Source organism: Dermochelys coriacea, chromosome 25 (genome assembly GCF_009764565.3).
Source record: "Dermochelys coriacea isolate rDerCor1 chromosome 25, rDerCor1.pri.v4, whole genome shotgun sequence".
Classification (NCBI taxonomy): domain Eukaryota; kingdom Metazoa; phylum Chordata; order Testudines; family Dermochelyidae; genus Dermochelys; species Dermochelys coriacea.
Genome location: NC_050092.1, coordinates 1,357,469 through 1,377,898, shown reverse-complemented (window position 1 = coordinate 1,377,898; position 20,430 = coordinate 1,357,469). Strand labels below are relative to the sequence as shown.

The window sequence follows — 20,430 nt, the reverse complement described above, 5'->3', positions numbered from 1 at the left end:
TATATTTTGTCATCTGGGCCTGTTCCAACTCCTGTTGAAGTAACATTTCTTGGAAGCAAGTTTAAGCTCGTTAGATCATTATTACCCCCAAATTGTCCATTCCACAAACACATTGTTTTGAAGTCATGCCATTGTCAAGTCCAGAACTGGCCAATCCTTATCTTACCTATATTTTGAAGCCTACACAGAGTAAAATTATTCTGCCTTTTAATTCAAAAGTAACGAGCAGATTGTTCATTTACATTGACTATTAGCAAGACTGATGGACTTCAAAAAGCTCTGAGATGAAAAACATTCTGGTTGCCTATCCACATTTTTTTTTTCTATTTTCAATTGCTCATGTTTTAATCAGTCACGGCCCTTTACATGAGAACATGAGCTCTGTTTTGCTATGTGTTCATCTGTTCTTGCTACTTGTTCTTCAGCTGAAATTACCACTTTTGTTTGCAACATCTCTTCCACTGCCAACAAATGCAACATCACAAACATTTGGTTTAAGGTTTGATTTAAGGAGAGAAAGAAGCAGCAGAAAATAAAGAACTCTTAAAGAACTCATGTCCCATATTCAAGCAGATATTTCTCATTTAAATGAGGCTGCATTTATATAAAGTCAGATTAGAAGAATTATTCCCAGAACATTGAAATGTACTTAATATTATCTCTGGGTTAGGCCTTTGAATATTGCTTTTGAAACATGTCAGGTTCAAGGCTTGGGTTTATGTGAAGCTGGAGACTTGGTCCCAGATTTTCAAACCTGGGTATTTCCATTTTGGGCTCCCTATTTGACATCTTGGGCCTCATTTCAGAGGTGCTGAGTATCCATAAACTCTAGTTTACTTCATCGGGAGTTGCGGATGCTCATCTCTGAAAATAAGGCCACTTTTATTTAGGTATTTAATTTTAGGCATTTAAGTTCTTAAATGTTGCTCTTGGGTTTTACCCTTTGTCCTAAATCTATTTTGGATAGGTCTTTTGGCAATTGATGCCGGGAACTGGAATAATTTACAAAGAGGCTTTCTTGTTCTGGGGGGTAGGGGTTTAAGTATGTTACAGCTGCCCATGGCTATTTCTTTTAATTAAGAAATGGTACAAATTATCGTTATACAACATGTCATCAAACAGTATCTAAAAACCCAAGTGTAATGTCAGGTTTATTAACACTTGAATCATGGAATTACAGTAGTAGACTTTTTTTTTTAATGTTGATACTCTACTAGCTTTGTGATGGTGTTTTTAAGATTTTCTAAAATGTGTTGTAACTTCCTTGTAGAAGAAAGTAAACCCAGATCTACCAGTTGAGATCAAGCCCAGTAACCGAGCTCGGAAAATGCACGAGGAGAAGATGAAAAAGCAGAAACAGAAGGATATGGTAAAGAGACGTAGAGAGGAAGAGCAGCGTTGGCACATGGAAATGAGGCAAGTCCTCCCTTGGAGATCACTTTCACAGAAATGTGGATTTTATGAGATATTGCAAGATTCATACTTTTGTGTTAATTCACACCGTCCATTGAGTTTTGCTAGTGCAAGGGCTCTCAATCTGTGGGTCAGGATCTTGAAGGTGGTCCATAACTGTTCTTCTTCCCTGTCTGTGCAAATGCTTTCTTGCTAAGCTACTTGCACATTTTCTTCTTGATGCCAGAAAAACCCAGGTGTTGACTTCTGTAGTGACAAAATAACTGATGCAAAGGATTCTGGGCATATTTGAGGAAAACTGGTTGTGAATATCTTAATGGATGGGAGATAGGCAAAGTAGTCAAATTGTTTAGAGAGTTGTAGGAAGTAAAAGGTTGAAAAGCACTGCCATAATAGAAAAGCTTATGACCTTACAGGAGTCTAAAGATCCTTTAGAGCTGTATCATCCAAGACCATTGTCTCTACATAGGGAAAGTGAAAGCAGATGTGTTGTCTTGTTCTCGCTGGCTGGTACTTTACCCTTGCTGTAACTGAACAGCATTTGAAGGGGAGGATGTAGGCCTGTTTTTGCAGTAAAGTGTGAAAGCAATGCAAGTTGAATGAATTAGGTTGTGGCTCGTATTTTGCCCTCACTTCTCTAGGGCAGGGGTTCCCAAACTTTTTTCCCTGAGGCCCACCTGTGCAACTGCAATAGGCACTGCAGCCCACCATTAACATGCGTCTGTCAGGGAGAGAGGGGTCCTGCCAGGCGTGCGCGCCCCCCCCACCTCACCAGGGACCAGGGCCAGCAAGAGGGCAGAGGGGCCAGGCAGTGCCACAGCCAGCTCCCGCCGACTCCCTCCACCTCAGCAGCCCTCTGAGCGCCTTGAGCTTGTCACCTGGCAGCCCTACCCCAGTCATCCACTCAGCAACCTAGCATGCCTCACAGGCACCCAGGGTTGGCCTTAGGGAAAATGATGCCCTGGGCAAACTTGTATTTTGGCACCTTTGGCCCCCGCTGCCTCCCTGGGCTTCCCCCCCTTAACCCCACTGTTTCTCTCTCTTCCCCCCCCACCCGCCCCCGTTGCCCTAAGCTGCCTTCCATGTCCTTGCATACTAGGTCTGCTCCAGTCCTTACTTCTTGACCACGGCGGCTGGAAAATGGCAGCTGCTGGCTGAGCGGCCTCCAACTCCGCCCAGGGCAGACCACCTTTGGGCTATGGCCCACAGTTTGAGAATCCCTGCAGTAGAGCACCAAGTGGAGTGGGACGACGGATAGCTTTTGTAATGCCTCAGAGTACATACTGTATAGTGCTCCGTGCCATCTTTTTCTCCCCACCGTATCCAGGCCCCATTAAATACTGGAAGATAGTAGGCATATGGCACTGACAGTGCCACTTCCAGCTGGAGGATGCCACTAGATATTAGTTCCTGTGTAATGCATTTTGCGGGGAATGGATAGAAAAGGCTCCTTAAGCTTTTCTCTGTCTATCATCCATTCTTTGCAGAATCTTGACTTGTTAATTCATTTAACTCACTGATATGCAGTCATCTCTGGTGTGAAATACAGCAGCTGTTTAAACAATACACAGCAGAGCTAGGGCAGGAAATGAGAAGATCAGCAATCTCCAATTCTGATTCTGGCTGCTTACACAGTTCAATCCAATATGTTAATTTTCTTCATATTCTCCTGATTACACTCTTGCTAATCTGATTACAAATAATCATTATTAGTTATTTGTTAACTTACATATAGCATCATAGGCTTTTCCTGATCAGCTGGTCAGAGACCAGTGACTGAATTGAGCCCAGAAGTACTTTAATGCAATTCATCTTTGCTTGATGTATCTGTACCACTTTTTTTTTTTAATCTCTTTCCATTCAGGCGCTATGAAGAGGAACTGTACTGGCGGCGGGTAGAGGAAGAGCAGTTATACTGGGAAGAGCAGCGGCGGCGGATGGCCGCAGACTGGCATCCACCCCCACTTATGGGCAGACCTGGCATGCCAGTTCCTCCTCTCTTGGTGGGTAACCCTTGATTAAATTCCTGGAAGGAGAAATGTGAAGAAGTCTGGCATCTTTAAATTCTGTTTCAAGGCTAGAATGTGTGTTCCCTTGTGTATTCTTTGAGTATTGCAGGATTAATTTTTTGTCTCTCCTAAAAACCCATCACCAGAATTTGGAATTGGTAATGGACACGGATTAACTCTTTTAGTTGGTTGCAGCATTTTCGACAAATGCATGTTTGAAATGTTGGACTGCTTGGCAGGGTAAACATATAAACTTCAGATTACTAATTTGTTGTTTATATTATGCAGCCCAAAGGGTACGATTTGCCTTCCCTGTCCTTATATTCAGCAACAAAATGCCACTTGAAAACAGTTGTCTATGTCCTCTTAACTTCCTATGCCTAAACTCATAAGCCTCTTCAATTTTTATCACACCTATATTCTGCATATCTTCCGCTCCACTCATTTGTGCCCTGCACCCAGACACTCACCCTTTCTTTCAAAAACCTCCTTTTATGTTGGGGCAAGAGATCACCACATGATTGCACATGCGCGCGCACACCCACTTGAGATTTGCTGCGAGGATTCCATATGGCAGTGCCCTATCTGCACTTGAGTGGGTGGTGCATTACAGTAGCAGGAGATAAAATATGCACTGGTGAATATTCACTTTTTAAATTGGAAAAATTACTAGCCAGCCTTGCTAAATACTTTGTAATGTAATCTGTACATTGACATATGTTCCATTTATATGCAGGTTACTAAAGTGATGGTTGTCACAAACAAAACCCCTGTACAGTGAGCTGCATTTTCTTTCCCAGTCCTTTTCAAACCATTTAACAAGCGTTTTTCAGGCAGTCTGACCTGGAGGTCAGATTCCTTTTTGTTTGATTCTCTGAGGCAGGCTTTAGTAAATGGGGTTTTTGTTGTAATCACAAGCAAAGAGCTCTAGACTTGCCTTTCACCACAATAGATGCTCTTTTTCCTGCCCTCAGTGACCACTTCCATTTAACCATACTATTCCTTTACTTTTTAAGGCTGCGTCTATATTAGTGCACCTCTCATGGAACCTTATTTATCTTAATCACTGGAAACTAGGAGGCTTATTTTCAGCTCTCACTGAATCTCCTTAGACTAATCTGTCTATACTGACTGGGTCAAACCGCTAGGTATGAGATATGGTGTCACTCTGTGCCAAGCCACCTGATACATTTTTAAAAAGAAATTTTACAGTGCCACATGTGGGGATCTTAGTGATTGGTTCTGTGATCACTGCTGGGATTGGGAGGTCTTTATAGTCAATGTGACTACACCATGATTTGAGAGAGCTGGCTAGGAAAACTCAGGAGATTGCTTATTAACCGCTGCAGCTGAAGAACTTGGAAAATCACTTGTTAGTATAAATTTAAAGCTCCCTCTACTAATGTCTTGGTCCTGCTGCTGTGCCATATACTAATCATCCTGCAGCTACATCGAGCCTTTCATCCAAATCAATCCTCAAATCCCCTACTTTTACAAATTCACTGATGTAGCACTCATATTAGTTATCTTGCGCAGCATTCCATCCTCTAGGTTAGAACATGACACCTGTTTAGTGCGTAATAACACTGCACAACACTTCAGTATAGGAAGTGAAAAATATCTTATCCTGTTGAAATTACAGAGGAAATTGAGGGAGGGAGAATGTAACTACCTAAATTGGAATTTTATCTGGCCACAGGGCACAAATGGTGCTGTGGATTCATCACATGTGGTCAGGACATTAGGTTTTAAAGTCTGATTTACAAAACTTCACCTTCTGGAATCCAGCACCCCCTAATGCTGTGACGGAGCATTAGTGCAATACTAATTCAGAGGGAAGAACACCTCCTATTGAGCCTCACTTTCTGCAGCAGCTAAGTTTTCCCTACTGCTTTTCTAGCCTGACCCTTTGAGACTTGACAAAATTCCAGTTGCTTGCTGGAATTTCTTTGCTTTAATTGTTTTCACATAGTCTTCTGCATCTGTTCATGTAGTTATGAATGTGTATACGATGTCTATTAGTGATGGCATCGCTAAGAATTTTTTTCATTCTTCTTCAAGTGCTTGCTCATGTGGATTCCATTCTAGGTCTGGGCATGTCCACGTGCGCAGCCATCGGAGATTTTTGCCTTAGCAGTAGCCATAGGGCCAGCTGTGGCGCCCCATGGAGTTCTGTGCTCATGCCAAGGTATATCAGGTGTCGCTGGCCCTGCACCCTCCCAGTTCTTTCTTACTTCCCGTGGTGGTCAGAGTGCCTCTGTCCCTTGCTTTGCAAGTGGCCAGCAGTTCCTTTCCTGTTTTAGCCTTGTTGTAAATAGTTCTATTGTTTCTTAGTTAGTAGTTAAGTAGCTAAGTGTACAGTTAGTGCGAGTCCCATCGGGGACTTTGCCCCCGGGCAGGGCATGTCCCGTTCTCCGGATTTTAAGCCCTGCTCCACGTGTAACAGGCCTATGTCTGTTAGTGACCCTCACAGTAGTTGCCTACAGTGCCTAGGGGAGTTCCATGTGAAGGAGCATTGTTGCATCTGCAAGAACTTTTGTCCTCGGACACAGAGGGAACACGACATATGTCTCAGGGCCCTCCTGATGCAGGCAGCCCTGAACCCAGTTTCAGAGCCAGCTCAGCCCGAAATGGCACCCAGCACTTTGGCCTCGATGCGTAACACACCTGTGACACTGGACTCTTTCCAGCACCAGGCAATCCTGATAAAAACACGCTGGGCACAGGACTCTGTTCGGGCCTTATGCCCACTCTGGACCTACACAAGGGCTCCGCCTTAGGGAGTTCCTCCCTTCAAAAAGACCCGACTCTGGGGAGGAGTACACAGTCCAAGCTGATGGTGCAGTCGACACCTGCTCGGCTCTTGGCGCCTGCAGAGTCAAGAGAGCTCCCACCACAGCTGGCACTGTGTTCGGTGATGGAACTGGCTAAGGCTCCCTGCAAGGGCAAGCCTGCCGGTAAGGCCTCGCACAAGTCGAGTGAGTGCCACTGGTCTCCAGAGCCAAGGCAGAGCCCTAAGTTGCAACACTCTTGGTCTCCGCGGCCCAGGTCTCTAGGCCATCATTACCAGGCATCGGTACCGTGTACCCAGTCTCCATCTTCACACTGGAGCTCTCCCAGGCATAAACAATCTCCCTGGTACCGGTCCACGTCACGTCGTTGGTTGCTGACGCTGAGACCTCAATGCCACTCCCCGACACGATGCCACTCTCCCTATTCCCGGCACCAGTTGTCAGTAGCCGCCACACCCAGGCCTCGATGGCCCCGCCATGGTCACCGGAGGGCAACAACTTTTCCCGATCGGAGGCACAGTTCAGCCCCTCGCCCAGGCAACAACGGGAAGGGGCTCCGGAGGGTATGTCTATGGCATCAGGGCCGGCCTGGCAGCAAGGCCAATGGCCTTACTGGAATGCCTGGGGGTTCCCATTATGCCATTGCCCCACTCTCGCCAACCATCAATTTCCATGTCGAACAGGCTGAAGTTGGCACCCGTGGCACCGTAGCACCAGGTTCGGTGCAGGATGCTCCAGTGACCGCCGCGGATTGGAGCTGGTGCCCACCCCAAGGCCACCCTCCCCATTGGGGGAAGATGCCAGCGGGCCTCCCCTGATGGTCCCATCATCATCCTCCTCCCCAGGTGAGGCGGTGGTGGCCCTCCAGAGCTAGCCCACCAGGCGATTTTAAGGAGCATCAGGCGCTGCTCCGTAAGGTGGCTTTGAACTTGGGCCTGAAGGCAGAGGAGATGGAGAAGCAGACGAACACATTGTTCAATGTGCTCTTGGCAGCCACCCCAGCCCGGGTCACACTCCAGGTACATGAGGGGCTCCTGGACATTGCCAAGTCCATCTGGCAAACCCTGTCTTCTATTCCACCCACATTTAAAAGAGTGGAGAAGAAGTACTTCATCCCTGCGAAAGGATTTGAGTACTTATACAACCACCCGCCACCAGAACGTTGGTCATGTCAGCGGACAACTAGAAAGATAAGCAGGACCCCACCAGTTCCACCCCTAAAAATACGCTAAGAGGTTGGACTTGTTTGGTCACAAGATTTATTCTATGGCCAGCCTCCGGTTTCGAGTGGTAGACCACCAGACCCGGGTGTTACAATTTTAACTTACGGGAATCCCGCCTCAAGTTCAAAGACTCCATGCCCCAGGATGTGACCCAGGAGTTTGCAACTCTGGTGGAGAAAGGCACAACGCAGTCCCTTGCTCCCTCCAAACGACCTGGAATGCGGCCGATTCGGCTGCCTGGGTGGTCACCTCAGCGGTGGTTGAGGTGCAGTTCCTGGCTCTAGGCTGTGGGCCTGTCCCAGGAGATGCAGGCCTCTTTTCAGGACCTCCCATTTGATGGTGTCGGCCTGTTCTCTGACCAGACATACGCACAGCTGTATGGCCTTAAGGACATGCGGGTGACTCTCCACTCCCTGGGGATGCATACTCCTCAGGTGTTGAGACAACTGTTCCGACCTCCACCACATCCACAACAGTGGCAGCCTTGTCATGAGCCTACAAGGAAGCGGGACACCGGGTTTAGCCGCTGCCGCCGCTTATCGTCCCACTTCCCTGCGCAGCCTGGCCTGGCAAAACACCAAGGGGGCCAGAAGCACTCATTTTGAGGGTGCGCCTGGGAGCAATGCACCAGCCATCTGTCCAGATCCTTCCCACCCTTTTCTTGACTGCCTCTCCCCTTATTGTTTGGCATGCTCCAGGATTACATTGGACCGCTGGGTCCTGGACATAATTGCTCGGGGCTTTACTCTGCAATTCTTGGTCATCCCGCCCTCCCCTCCCCCCTTCACTGTCCCTCCTTTCCACCATCCCTCTTCAGGGACCCTTCTCATGAGCATCTGCTTGTTCAGGAGGTCGAGACTCTCCTGGGTTTGGGGGCTGTGAAGGAGATTCCTCAGGACATGGAAGGAAGAGGATTCTACTCCCGCTACTTCCTAATCCCAAAGGCCAAAGTGGGCTTCAGACCTATCCTGGACCTACATGGCCTCAACAAGTCTCTCAAGAAGTTCCGCATGGCCTCCATCATTCCTTCCCTGCATCCAGGGGACTGATATGCGCTGTTGACTTAAAGGATGCGTACTTAAAGGCCAAAAGTCTGACAGCTGCGCACGTAGGGGCACGCACACCTAGCATGGAATGGACATGAGCAACACATCTCGAAGAACAACAGTTATGAAAGGTAGGTAACTGTTTTTTCTTCTTCTCAGCCCCCAGATGTTAGTAAAGTTTGTTCTTTTCTGTGTCTCAGCCTACTAGACGTCCAGACTCTTCTGATGACCGTCACATCATGACAAAGCACTCTAGCATCTACCCAACGGAGGAAGAGCTGCAGGCCATCCAGAAGGTCGTCTCCCATTCTGAACGTGCTCTTAAGCTCGTCTCTGATTCATTGACAGAGCAAGAATCTGAAAGAGAAGAAGATGATGATGAAGAGAGGGGGTAACAAACTTGTATAGACTCTTTCCATAAGTAGTTACTGCAGTATTGTGGCAAGATGAGGTTGACACTTTTGGTGTGCTAGGAAAGTCATCATCCCAGGATAGCTGTAGAGCCTTTGAAGGGGATGGGTAAGGAGACCACATCAGCAAAATGAGTTTAAAAATGGCAAAAAGGAATCTTCTCCTTGCTCTCGTTTGTGCATCTGTATATTGTTTGCCTAAACATTAGTGAGGGTAGAGATCAGAGTTTGCGATACATACAGAATTGTCTTCCTTACTTAGTGGCTTTAATTTGGGTTTTGTGTCCCATATTACTGGTTGAAGCTAGATTAAAAAGGGTTATAGTAATGTCCCATTCCTGCAGAAAATGTTCCAGCTGTACATAGCTGACACACCACTTGGCACTTAAGTCACTTCAAAAGTAGTAAAACAAAAATAGTCTCCTCTCTGAACAGTTATACATGGGGTGGTAGTGAAATCTTCATGCTATTTCAATGTAATATTTTAAATATGAGTTCTGGAGAGTTCTTGTATTTAGGTTTATGTTAAAGGTTTCAAAATTACAATCAAAAGGCAAACATGTTGCAAAGTAACTTATAGTGGACCTACCACTAAAGTTGCTTCAATGAATTTGTGCTGCAGTGGAACCAAAGAATTGCATGGAGATTTCAGTGTCTTTCTGTTTTAACAAATACAGTGCAGCAATTTACTTCAGTAGCCTTAATGATATTGTTAATTGCCTTTTAGTTCTGCTTTTCAGATATTTTGGGGCTTCCTGTGATAGATTTTTTAGGCTCAGATTCAATGTAGATAGTTCTGTTTGATGTTTTCCCATGACTTCTCTCCTCAACAGGAAAGCAGAAACTGCACCCCGAATTCTGAAAGGTGTAATGCGAGTTGGCATTCTGGCAAAAGGGCTTCTGCTCCAAGGAGACAGGAATGTTCGTCTTATCCTACTCTCTGCCCAGAAACCTACACACACCCTCTTAAAGAATATTACAGAGCAGCTGCCCAAGCAGCTTTCAGTAAGAGTGGATCCTCTTTCTTTGTTTCTGATTTCTAATGACTGTTTCTCCTTTGCTTGTTGTCAGGAAAAAGGACACCTAGAGCATAGAATAATCCAGTACTGCTTATGGAGGATTAACAATATTCTAGGCTATGTACAAAACAAAATGGAAGATACAGTTCCTGCCCTTAGAAATAGGTATTGTGAAAGAGAACATGTGCTGGGTTTTTTCTGCATTCCATCTCAAAATGTCAATTTCCATTATAGTAGTAGGTAGCATAGTGGCTTGCTGTACTTGTTTTTTTGCCGCCCCCCCCCCCTTTGCACACGAAATTATTTTTGGGTGTCTTAGTTCAGTCCTTATAGGCTGGCATAATTTGGCATAATTTGCATGATGGGACAGTCTGCTCAGGAAAGTCTCAAGACTAGAATGACAGAGTTGCATGTCAAGTTTGAGGTACACTGGTAGGGCTGTGAGAAAGCACGGCCAGTAAGGGCCTACTGCAAAAAAAAAACCCCAGTATGCTACTTATTATATACGTTTGTAGTGTTGTTGTAGCTGGGGTACTGGTCCCAGGATATGAGACACTCAAGGTAGGTGATTTTTTTTTTTTTTTTTTTTTTTATTGGACCGACTTCTGTTGGTGGAAGGAGCTCTTCCTCAGGTCTGGAGAAGGTAGACAGTGTGTCTGAACTAAATAAAAGGTGAGAGAAATTATTAAGCGTAAGAGGTTCACATATGCAGTAGGAGACAGCAATTTAAGGAATTGGGCAATTAAAGGTTAGCAGGCAGCAGAGTGTATTACAAATTACTATAATAAGCCATAAAACCAGTGTCTTTCTTAATATCATGGTTTTTAGTGTCCAGCAAAGTTATGAATTTAAGCTCCCAGGCTTGTCGCTTGAAGGTGTTATGTGGGATTCCTTTGAGGAAAAGGACTGAGAGGTCAAACATGGAGTGATCACTTTGTGAAAAGTGTTCAGCAATGGATGATGTGGTGGTCTGTCGCTATCATTTCTCTGCATGGTTTCATTTAAGAGCGTAGTGATTGGTTTTACCCACATGGTGGTTGTTGGAGCATTTGATGCACTGGATGAGGTACACCACATGTTCTGATAGGCATGTGTAGGATCCATAGATCTTGAAAGTTGTATGTGGGAGGTACTGATCATTGAATCAGTGGAGATAGATCTGCATGTTTTGCACTTGTTCTGGCAGGAACTGGTGCTTCTTTGAGTTGGTGTGTGCTGGTCTGGTCGGAGCTTTCTTCTGAAGACAAACTTGGTGAGGTTGGGGTGGTGTTCGAAAGCCAGAAGGAGGAGTTTGGGAAAGATTTCTTTCAGGATACAGATGTCTCCATGTCTGACCTCTCAATCCCCATCCTCAAAGGAAACCTGCATAATACCTTCAAAAGGGAGAACTTAAATTCATAACTCTACTGGACACAAAAAATTATAGACTTAAAACACACACACACGTTTTATGGTGTATTACAACAATTTGTAGCACACCCTACTGCCTCCTAATCTTGAATTGCCCACTTCATTTAAAGTGGTCTTATACTGCATGTGTGAACTTCTTATGCTTAACAACCTGTCCCACCTTGTATTTAGCTCAGATGCTCTGTCTACCTTCTCCAGACCAGAGGAAGAGCTCTATTTAGCTCAAAAGCTTGTCCCTTCCTTCACCAGGAGTTGGTCCAATAAAAGATATTACCTCACCCATTTTTTTCTACTAATGTACTTGAAACTGATGCTACATCATTCCTAGCTTTTAAACTATATTAGTCAATTTCTTTCGTGAACAAAAAATTCACCAAATAAGTTTTTTTTTTTTTTTTTTTTTTTTTAATAGTGGGGTGTAGAGGTAATGCTGGCACGTGAACTTGAAGGTGAAACAAGTGGAGTTTTTGTTCTTTTAACTTTCTAGAGTTTAACTGAAGATGAGTATGAAGTTTCATCTGATGCTGAGGAAGCGAATATACTCATCTGTTCATGCAAGGAACCAAAAATGCAGGTCACAATTTCAGTCACATCTCCTCTCATGAGAGAGGATGATTCCACTGACGAAGGTGAGTAAATCATTGATGGTTTAAAATTACTTCGTGTGTGAAAGATTTGATGTACTAAATATGTAATAATTTCCAAATGAAATAATCATGGTAACTGAGCAGACATTTTAATACCTCTTGTTGATTTGGTTACTACTGTTGGAATACTTCCAAAGTGACAAAATCAGGAGGCTGAAATCCTCCTCAAACTCCTGTGCTGCTTTTTCCCTTCACCTTCCGGAATGGGGGGGCAGAAGATGGATGGAGGTAGCTGTGTTCGAGACTTAACTTTATAAATCTGCAGACTTAATTGTTGTAATCTGCTAATGGAGATTTTTGTGCTGCTCTCAATGCTTTCAGAAACACATTCTCATTTGAAAAAGCCTGCTTGCTTTTCATGGAGGAGACAATGATCTCTAATCGCAATGCAGTCAGGCTTCCGTCTGTGGATATGATTTAGAAACTACAGTATGCTAGTTTGATAGCTATTAGTAATAAAAAGTTATGCCTCTATTATGGTCTTTCACAGCAACTCTTGGTCGTGAAAGCTTTGTAAGTAAGTGGTGCAAAGAGAAATTCATATATTTCTTTCCTCTTAGAAGCATCAGCAGAATCTCAGCCTGACCCCTGTGATATTTTGAGTCAACAGAAATGCCTAGAGTCATTGGCTGCCCTTCGTCATGCTAAATGGTTCCAGGTAAAGAGCTTTTCCAAGCACTGAGATGTGTTATGCCATTTCCCATTGATTTGCTAACCTGGTACAAGGAAGGGGCGAGAGGAGGAAGGAGGCACAGTTTTGTGCTGCAGAGCGGACCATGTTTATTCAAAGTGTAACTGATGCTATTGGGGGCATCTTCTGTATAGTGACCACAAAATTCTCGTGTACGCATTCCAGCTCATCCTCTCCACAGCACAATAACTTAAAATAGGAATATTTCTAGAATATAAATGAGCCTGTTGTGTTTTTCATAGGGTTTTAGTGAAAATAAATCCTGCTGAAGCAAAATATTTTATCTTTATTCTGGCAGGCTAAAGAAGTCTGCGTATGTCAACTCCTGTCAATAAATGGATCTGAGAGGATCCTTTTATATGTCACCCTCACCACCTAGCTTAGAAATGCCCTTTTAAATCCTAAACTTTCAAGTACAACTGACGATTGTATAAGAGCCACTGACCTTCCTTTGACTGCAGAGGTGTTAACTTTCCAATTCATCTTGAGTGGTTTCTTACAACATATTAATTCCTTATGCTTAACAAACCTTGTTTTTAGCTGTGACACTCTTGTGTACCTTTCCCAGATCTGAAGAAGAGCTCTGTGTCAGCTTTCAAGCTTGTCTCTTTCATCAGTGGAAGTTGGCCCAATAAGATATTACCTCACCATGTCTCTCTAGTTGTTTAAGAAATACTTATAAAATCCACCACCATAATTAGCACTGTTCAGCAACCCCAACAGAAAATCAGGAACTGAATAGATCCTTAGAGATAACATCCCCATTGGTCTCTCTAGGACACTTGCGATCCATTGGCTAGTGGAGAAGTGAAGCCTGTCCTATCCTGATCATTCTTTACCTGCTTTGTGGATAAGTAGAGGATTTGAGTATTCAGAGCTGCCAATCTAACGTTTTGCTAGCATTGAATCCACAAATAATGTTGCTTACCCTGAGAGTGCTCAAAATGTTCAACACAATTGCTTTAGCCTTCTTTTAACTAGATAGGTTAGTTTCTTTATCTCTTTTGGTTTTGTTCTACCTCACCCTTTTTTGGCATGCCAGTGCCCCATTGCATTTTTACATGGAGTATTACACAGTGCACACTTTGCTCCATGTGAAGTCAAATGGTTTAATATTCAGTAAGGAGAATATTTTCCTCAGACTCTAAAATACTTTTAATGAGTTTTGTTTTGTTGGTTGTATGACCTTAGGTTTTTATTGTCTTAGGTATTTTCTGTTAGCAGTCTTGTTTCTTTTCATAAAGGCTAGAGCTAACGGTCTGCAGTCATGTGTGATTATCATCAGGGTTCTGCGAGATCTTTGCCAACGTGTACCAACATGGGGGGCACTTCCAGATTGGGTAAGAAGACAGAAGCCTTTTCTGTGACACCCTTCCTTTGATTGCTATCATGTAAGATGCTGCTTTTTAGCAACAGTGATGATTATTAGGGATATTGAAATGATGTAAAAGATAAGCTAACCACACAAGTACATTGAATACATAGGGCTGAATCTGTTGATGTCAGTGGCAAAGCCTGCTGACCTCAGTAGGTCCTAGAAAATGGTCTACATTTACCCTCCCTTTTCTGTAGACTAACAAGAAGACTGCTGCTCAGCAATAGGGAATCCATCCTCCATAGCTTCTTCACCAAAGCAAATTTATGTATTTATTCAATTCCAGATCCTCTTGTGGGGCTGGAGACTGTGACAGTTTAGAAATAATTAGTGCATATCTGCAGTCATCTCAGATTTTCAACTTCATACTTGGCTATAACAAGTATGGTGCCACAGCCCATGTCTGCAGGCCACATAAGCAGTATGATTTAGCTAGAGCTCTGTGAGAAGAGGTCCCTTTCTTCAGAATGCAAACAGCAACACCAGCATGACTGTAGACACTATATAGAGTCAGATATGTGTATAACATACAAACTCCTAACACAGCTGAGCTCTAAATCCACTATGCTGTATGGACACAACATTTGTGTCCATACAGTGGGTTACGTGCTTCATGCAGACCTGGAACTCTTCTCTCACAAGGCTTCCAGGAGTCCTATTCATATTACGCATATCAAGACTCTGCAGAGAGTAGTCTGTGTATTTCAGAGAGCCTTAAACAACTGGGGAAGCAGTTGGATTTTATTTATTGTAAACCATACAGTTCTACTTAGAAAACCTTCTGCCATACTAGCTACTGCATTAGTCTAACTTGTGGATTGCCTCAATAAATACTAAAAATATAATGTAGGAACACATTTTATCCCTCTGGTGTAATTGAACCCTGGTGTCAATTACAGTATTGGTCTTGTTCATCTCCCTTTGTTGCCTTTGTGCTGCTGGTTTAGGAGCAGTTGAGGGACTTGCTCTCATTATATCTGGCTGAAGAAATGAACCTAACCTTTGGAGAGAGACCCCACTGGTACTTGCTTGTACAATAGTCCCCTCTTTCTGCACATGTTCAGTTAACCTGTGGTAGGGGGATGAATTGGCTTCTTGAGAGGGAAGCACATTTGCTTTCTTCACATTGCTACCCCTTCTCTTCCAGCTCTTACCGCGGCTGGAAGATTGTAAGTACCATGGGCCCAGAACTGTCTTACTGTGTGTGTATACAATGTCTAGTACAATGGGAACTTGATTGGGAACTTCTAGTGCAACTGTAATGCTACTGATGGTGATTGGACAAAACTTTCTAATATAGTAGTATTAGAATCATATAAACATCATAGGAAAGCTGGATAAAAGGTGACAAGGGTTTCACTGGTAGACGCCTGTAGGTTTACAAAATAATTTAATAAACAAGTGATGATAAACTTGAACATTTTTAGAAAAGTGCCAATAAATAACAGGGCTATTATCAACTAATGCCCAAAGAAACCATAGAGGAGCCAGTCTAGATGGTTCCATGTAGCATACAGTAGTCCAAATCCTTTGGTCAGTCCTAATTTTGCTAAGAAAGTGACCAGACTTCTGTAAATCATCTAGGTGCAGAATTCTATCATGTGACTTGCTAAAGAGAGTTTTTTAGAAAGAAGTTAGTAGCCAACTCTGAACTCAGTTGTGAATTCTCTTAAGCTCAGCCTTGCAAAGTTCTATTTGTCCATTCTCTCACCCAAGTAATTTTTGTTGACAAGCAGGTAAAATGTTTTCATTATTATTGTCATAGCATAAGTAGACAAGAAGGGTTTTTTGCAGGAGCTTAGATGTTGGTAATCGTTTTACAAGGCTGCCTTAGCAGTAGCTTGAGTCTCGTTTCAGAGAACTAAAAAGCAAGACATAGCCCTAAGGAAAGGATTCTTTCCTTCGCAGAAGCTGCCAGCCTTTTGTGGAGGACACACCATTGCTTATATTTTTAAGAAAATGTATTTTAGCTTCATTTCCTCGTTTAAAAAGTCAACCCTGATTTTGTCCTTCCTGCAGGCAATGGAACTTCTTGTAGAAAAGGCTTTAAGTAGTGCAACAAGTCCGCTAAGTCCTGGAGATGCCATGCGCCGAGTTCTTGAATGTGTAGCCACGGGAACACTCTTGATGGGTCAGTTCTAAACTTGTATCTGTAATGTCACTCCACAAAATCTTTGAAACAGTGGATTGGGCCATCTGTATTGTCATCCTGCAGTACATGCTACATTTTGTGATGGTTTCCCACTGAACAGATGTTAAAGTATGACTGTTGGAATAAACTCTGTACACAGCACTGATTCTGGAACTCAGTTGTACGTGCCTTTTTGATTGATGGGAAGGAGTTGATTATTTTTTATTTTGAAGTGCTTAAAGAGATTTGGATAGTTTAGGCCGAACACTTGTGTGTGCATTAATAATATTGCTCTCATTAAAAATTTAAGCAAGATTTTAAAAAATATAAACCCCAAGCACTTTAGCATTCTGTGCCAGTCCCTGAGAGTGCAGAAATGAAACTGACTAGTGAGGTTTCCTTGTTCAAGGTGAGTGAAGTGCAAAAAAAGTAACCCGTCGTCATAAATAGTAAAAAGCAATGTCAGTGATACTGTAACTATGATGAAGTGATTCTGTAGCTCATGAAAGCTTATGCTCAAATAAATTTGTTAGTCTCTAAGGTGCCACAAGTCCTCCTTTTCTTTTTGTAACTAACACTGTACATTTGGAAATTATTTAAATGTGATTTTTTTAAACGTCTTTTTCTTAAACCCTGATCATAGTGAGTTTTAGAGTTGTGGTTCCTTCTTCCCCTTGCATTCAGATGGACCTGGGCTACAAGATCCCTGTGAGAAAGTTGAAATGGATGCTCTAGAGACTATGACCAGTCAGGAACGAGAGGATATTACAGCCAGTGCACAGGTAGATAAGACAGTTATTTCTAATAGCACTGAGAAGGAAACTTCAGTAGAAGCATTCTGTAAAGTGAAGCATCTGGTATACATTGGTATTTGAGGTTACTATATCCTTTCCAGTTAAGGTTTTGAAAACAGCTACAGCTCCATGGTAAAGGACAACCTCTGGTTTGCGATTTTATGTGTTTGTGACCCCAAAAGCCATGTTAACAACTCTGTGACCCTGAAAGCTGTGCCTAATTTACACACTTATTTAAAAATAAAGAAATACATCAATGTGAAAAATACTTCATAATGAAGAGTAAAGTTGCCTTTAAAGAGAGTTAAGTCAGTTTCAGTATCGCATTTGCCTCCTAGTCTCCCTACCCATTTTTAGTCGTATTTTCCTATTTTCAAAACTCTTTTCTCTCCTGTGTGGCTTGGAGGGATTAAGGGGTAAATACATAAAAACAAGGGAAAACTGACTATGGGGAAAACCAGTGAAATGGACTAGAAAATACAGAATTGTCAAAAAGTAAATGTAATGAAAAAATTACAATTTTTCTCGAATCTTGTTAGCCGCCTTTGGTGATTAGTGTAATGGTAACAGGTGAAATAAAAAACCTTAAATATAAGTCCATGTGTTTTTAATAGTTAATACTTTAAAAAATGTGCACAACCATATTTCTTTATAATACTATTAATTTTCTTAATGAACAGTGTGGTGGTAGTTCTTTACATCCACCAGCCTCAAAAGCTGCCAGTTTAATCAGATTTTATGTGAAGAGGCAAGCTGTGGGCTGCATTTTCTGCTCTCAGTATCTAAAATCTGCTCCTGTTGGCCACGTCAGCAATGGTATTGGTATCAGTCAAAAATTCTTAGGATGTTGGCAGGCAATGTAATGCAATTTTAAAATAAAAAACAAGCCAGCCACTACATGGTAGAAAAAATTAAAAATGCTTTTAGTGTATGTAATCTTGCCTCACATTTCCAGAGCAGTAGACTGAAGTCAGATATTTGATTTAGGAATTCACACTGATCTCTGCTTCTGAGCTAAGTATTGCCTGTGTGTAGAACAACCCTGGTAGGCTTACCAGTTAAATCTTGAATTTTCACCTTTCTGGCTTGTATTAAACTCAAGACTTTAGAATAGATATTCCTATGTGGCCTCTGTATAGCATTTTCTACTTAGACCCCAGTGAATAATGAGAGTACCTAACAGATGTCTAGGACTAAAGGGTCAAGGGAGTTAGAATCACTTCTGTTGGTATAGCAGGCAGGAGATCATTCTAGGATGGATCAATGTGGGATGTGAGAAGACTGCTATTATTTGTACTCTGTTTCTTTTACCAAACAAAGAACAGTGGTTTCTAGCTCTTTGTGGGGCTTTGGGAACAGTGTTTTTAAGAGCTAGAAACTATTGTAATGATTTCCATTGACTTCAGCAGGTTTTGGATCAGGACAAAAAATGTGAGGCCAGATTTTTCAGAGGAACTGACTAGCTCAGCGTTCACTGATTTTAATTGAATTTATGAGCTCTCAGCAGCTGTGCAGTAAGGTCCTTTATACTTTGTATCTGTACTTGGTATTTAGAACATGTTGTTGTTGTTGTTAGCTTTAAACTCCAGCCTGTAGTGTGTGACTACAAAGGCTGCTGTACGCAGAAGATACCATAGGCTATGTGGTATCAGCCATGTCATGCCTACTACTGTCCTGTCAATGGTACCATTCTTAACATTTCTTCTGCTTCCTCCTCTAGCATGCTTTAAGGATGCTAGCTTTCAGGCAGATACACAAAGTACTTGGAATGGACCCTTTGCCACCTCCTAAAAATAGACTTAATGCACGCAACAGAAAAAGGAGACGAGACACCAGTGAGACAGCTGAGGGCGAGGGCGACGGGAAGAAGCACAGAAAAGAGGAAGATGATGATGCCTAACCACTGTTGTAGCATTTGCTGAGATAATGTTCACATGACTTTAATTTTTTATATATAAATATGAGTTGCTGTTTAGTCTGACATTTGGCAATTTTAGTGTTTTTCCCCTTGAAATAACGTACTGTAGATTTGTTTTAAATTGTGCTTAAATCATTACATAAATTGCATCATTCCGTAAGAGTAAAGTTGATTATGGCAACAGTCCCTCTCCCTCTATTATGTTCCCTTCCTGTGCGCCCATCCCTGTTTCCCCCCTCCCCCCCAACTCCAGAAGAAACCCTCCCCACAGCAAAATAGGTAGATTGAGGCAGGCACTTTTTTTAAACTCTGGTATTTCTCTTAAGCTTTAAATATGCCCCATGACATGTAAAGGAAAACACAAGTTTATTGGGTTTGTCTCTTTAAAAAGTGTATCCTTGTTCACTTTAGCTGTCCAGCCTGAAATTGGAGGCAGTTTCTAGCTGGATCTGGAGTGTCTGTCTGAAATTGACCAGTTTGATATTTTATTTTATTTTTTTTTGGGAAGGGGATCTTGCACTTTGTGCGCTCCCACTTTGGGGCAGTGAAGTGGGTGCTGCATTGTAAAGAGGTACATAAGCTGCTTGCTCAGAGCCATTTTTGGCAAACCAGCCAACTTATAAATGACAATTGACAGTAGAGTCTGCAATGTTTAATTCCCTGGGATTTATAGTTCTCCATTAGACACCTCACAGTGTACTTAAAAACACCCCTGTAAAACATGCTGTCTAAAAAAGAGGGGGGGGAAAAACTGGAACGGTTTCTCCTGTTTGGTATTGTAGTTTGCAACTTTGCATAGTTTTTCTCTTCCGGGAAAGCAAAAAATGTGCCCGTCGAAGTGACACTATGAGTAGGGGTAAGTGCTACTCTAAACAGTCTGAAGTGGTGGTGCTAAGAATAGGACCAGAGTGCTAACTTTCTAATACCTGTTACATGACAGTATACTCACTAACCACAGAGATTCTCTGCATACCAATGAGTGCCTTCCAAAGAGAGGTGGCCAGGACTCTCACAGGGAAAAGCTGCTGCTTTTTTTTTTTTTTCTTTTTAATCTGCACAATTTAACATTTAGTCCATTTTTAAAGCCAGGCATTTCTCAGCAGCACCTCTCGGAAATATAAAATTTCAGGCTTTGATATCTCTGCTTGTTTGGGTTACCATTCCGTAAAATCTACTGATACTGAGCAAAGGAAGGGTGTCCTAGATGCACTGACAGAAACGGGGGTGAAGGGCTTGGTCTCAGCACTTAGTGTACAGCCAGCAAGCCCATCTGGGAAAGCTGATAGCCTAGCATTGGGCAGCCAGTAGTGATTGGATCAACCTGTTTCTATGTGGAGGGTTTCTCAATTGGTTGCCCAATGGCATTTTCTTTTAAAGAACTTTTATTTTGACAATGACGTGTTCTAGGGTCACTTGACACAGTTCATTTGGTTATTTTATGTGTGTTTAAAGGACGGCCTGTAACGTGGCTTTAATATTTGAATGTCTTTGTAGTGCTACCTGGAAAAAAGGAGAAAAATTAAAAAAATAAAATAAAGGAGTTATGCTTCCA

General features: G+C 42.7%; 1 protein-coding gene across 4 annotated transcripts in view; it reads left to right on the top strand.

The window, feature by feature from the left end:
* Positions 1-20,430, top strand: part of LOC119848174 (zinc finger RNA-binding protein-like) — a 76,237-nt gene extending 55,807 nt beyond the window's left edge. For 2 of the 4 annotated variants that reach the window (XM_038383595.2, XM_038383594.2), the window contains exons 10-19: positions 1,271-1,416; positions 3,278-3,416; positions 8,684-8,874; positions 9,727-9,898; positions 11,810-11,951; positions 12,530-12,627; positions 13,905-14,000; positions 16,055-16,166; positions 16,851-16,948; positions 18,681-20,430. In XM_038383595.2, the coding sequence (XP_038239523.1) occupies positions 1,271-1,416; positions 3,278-3,416; positions 8,684-8,874; positions 9,727-9,898; positions 11,810-11,951; positions 12,530-12,627; positions 13,905-14,000; positions 16,055-16,166; positions 16,851-16,948; positions 18,681-18,860 (1,374 nt within the window). In that variant the 3' untranslated portion in view covers positions 18,861-20,430. Of the gene's footprint in view, positions 1-1,270; positions 1,417-3,277; positions 3,417-8,683; positions 8,875-9,726; positions 9,899-11,809; positions 11,952-12,529; positions 12,628-13,904; positions 14,052-15,182; positions 15,205-16,054; positions 16,167-16,850; positions 16,949-18,680 lie in introns of those variants that run through there. The other 2 variants (XR_006277064.1, XM_038383597.2) reach the window with 2 other exon arrangements.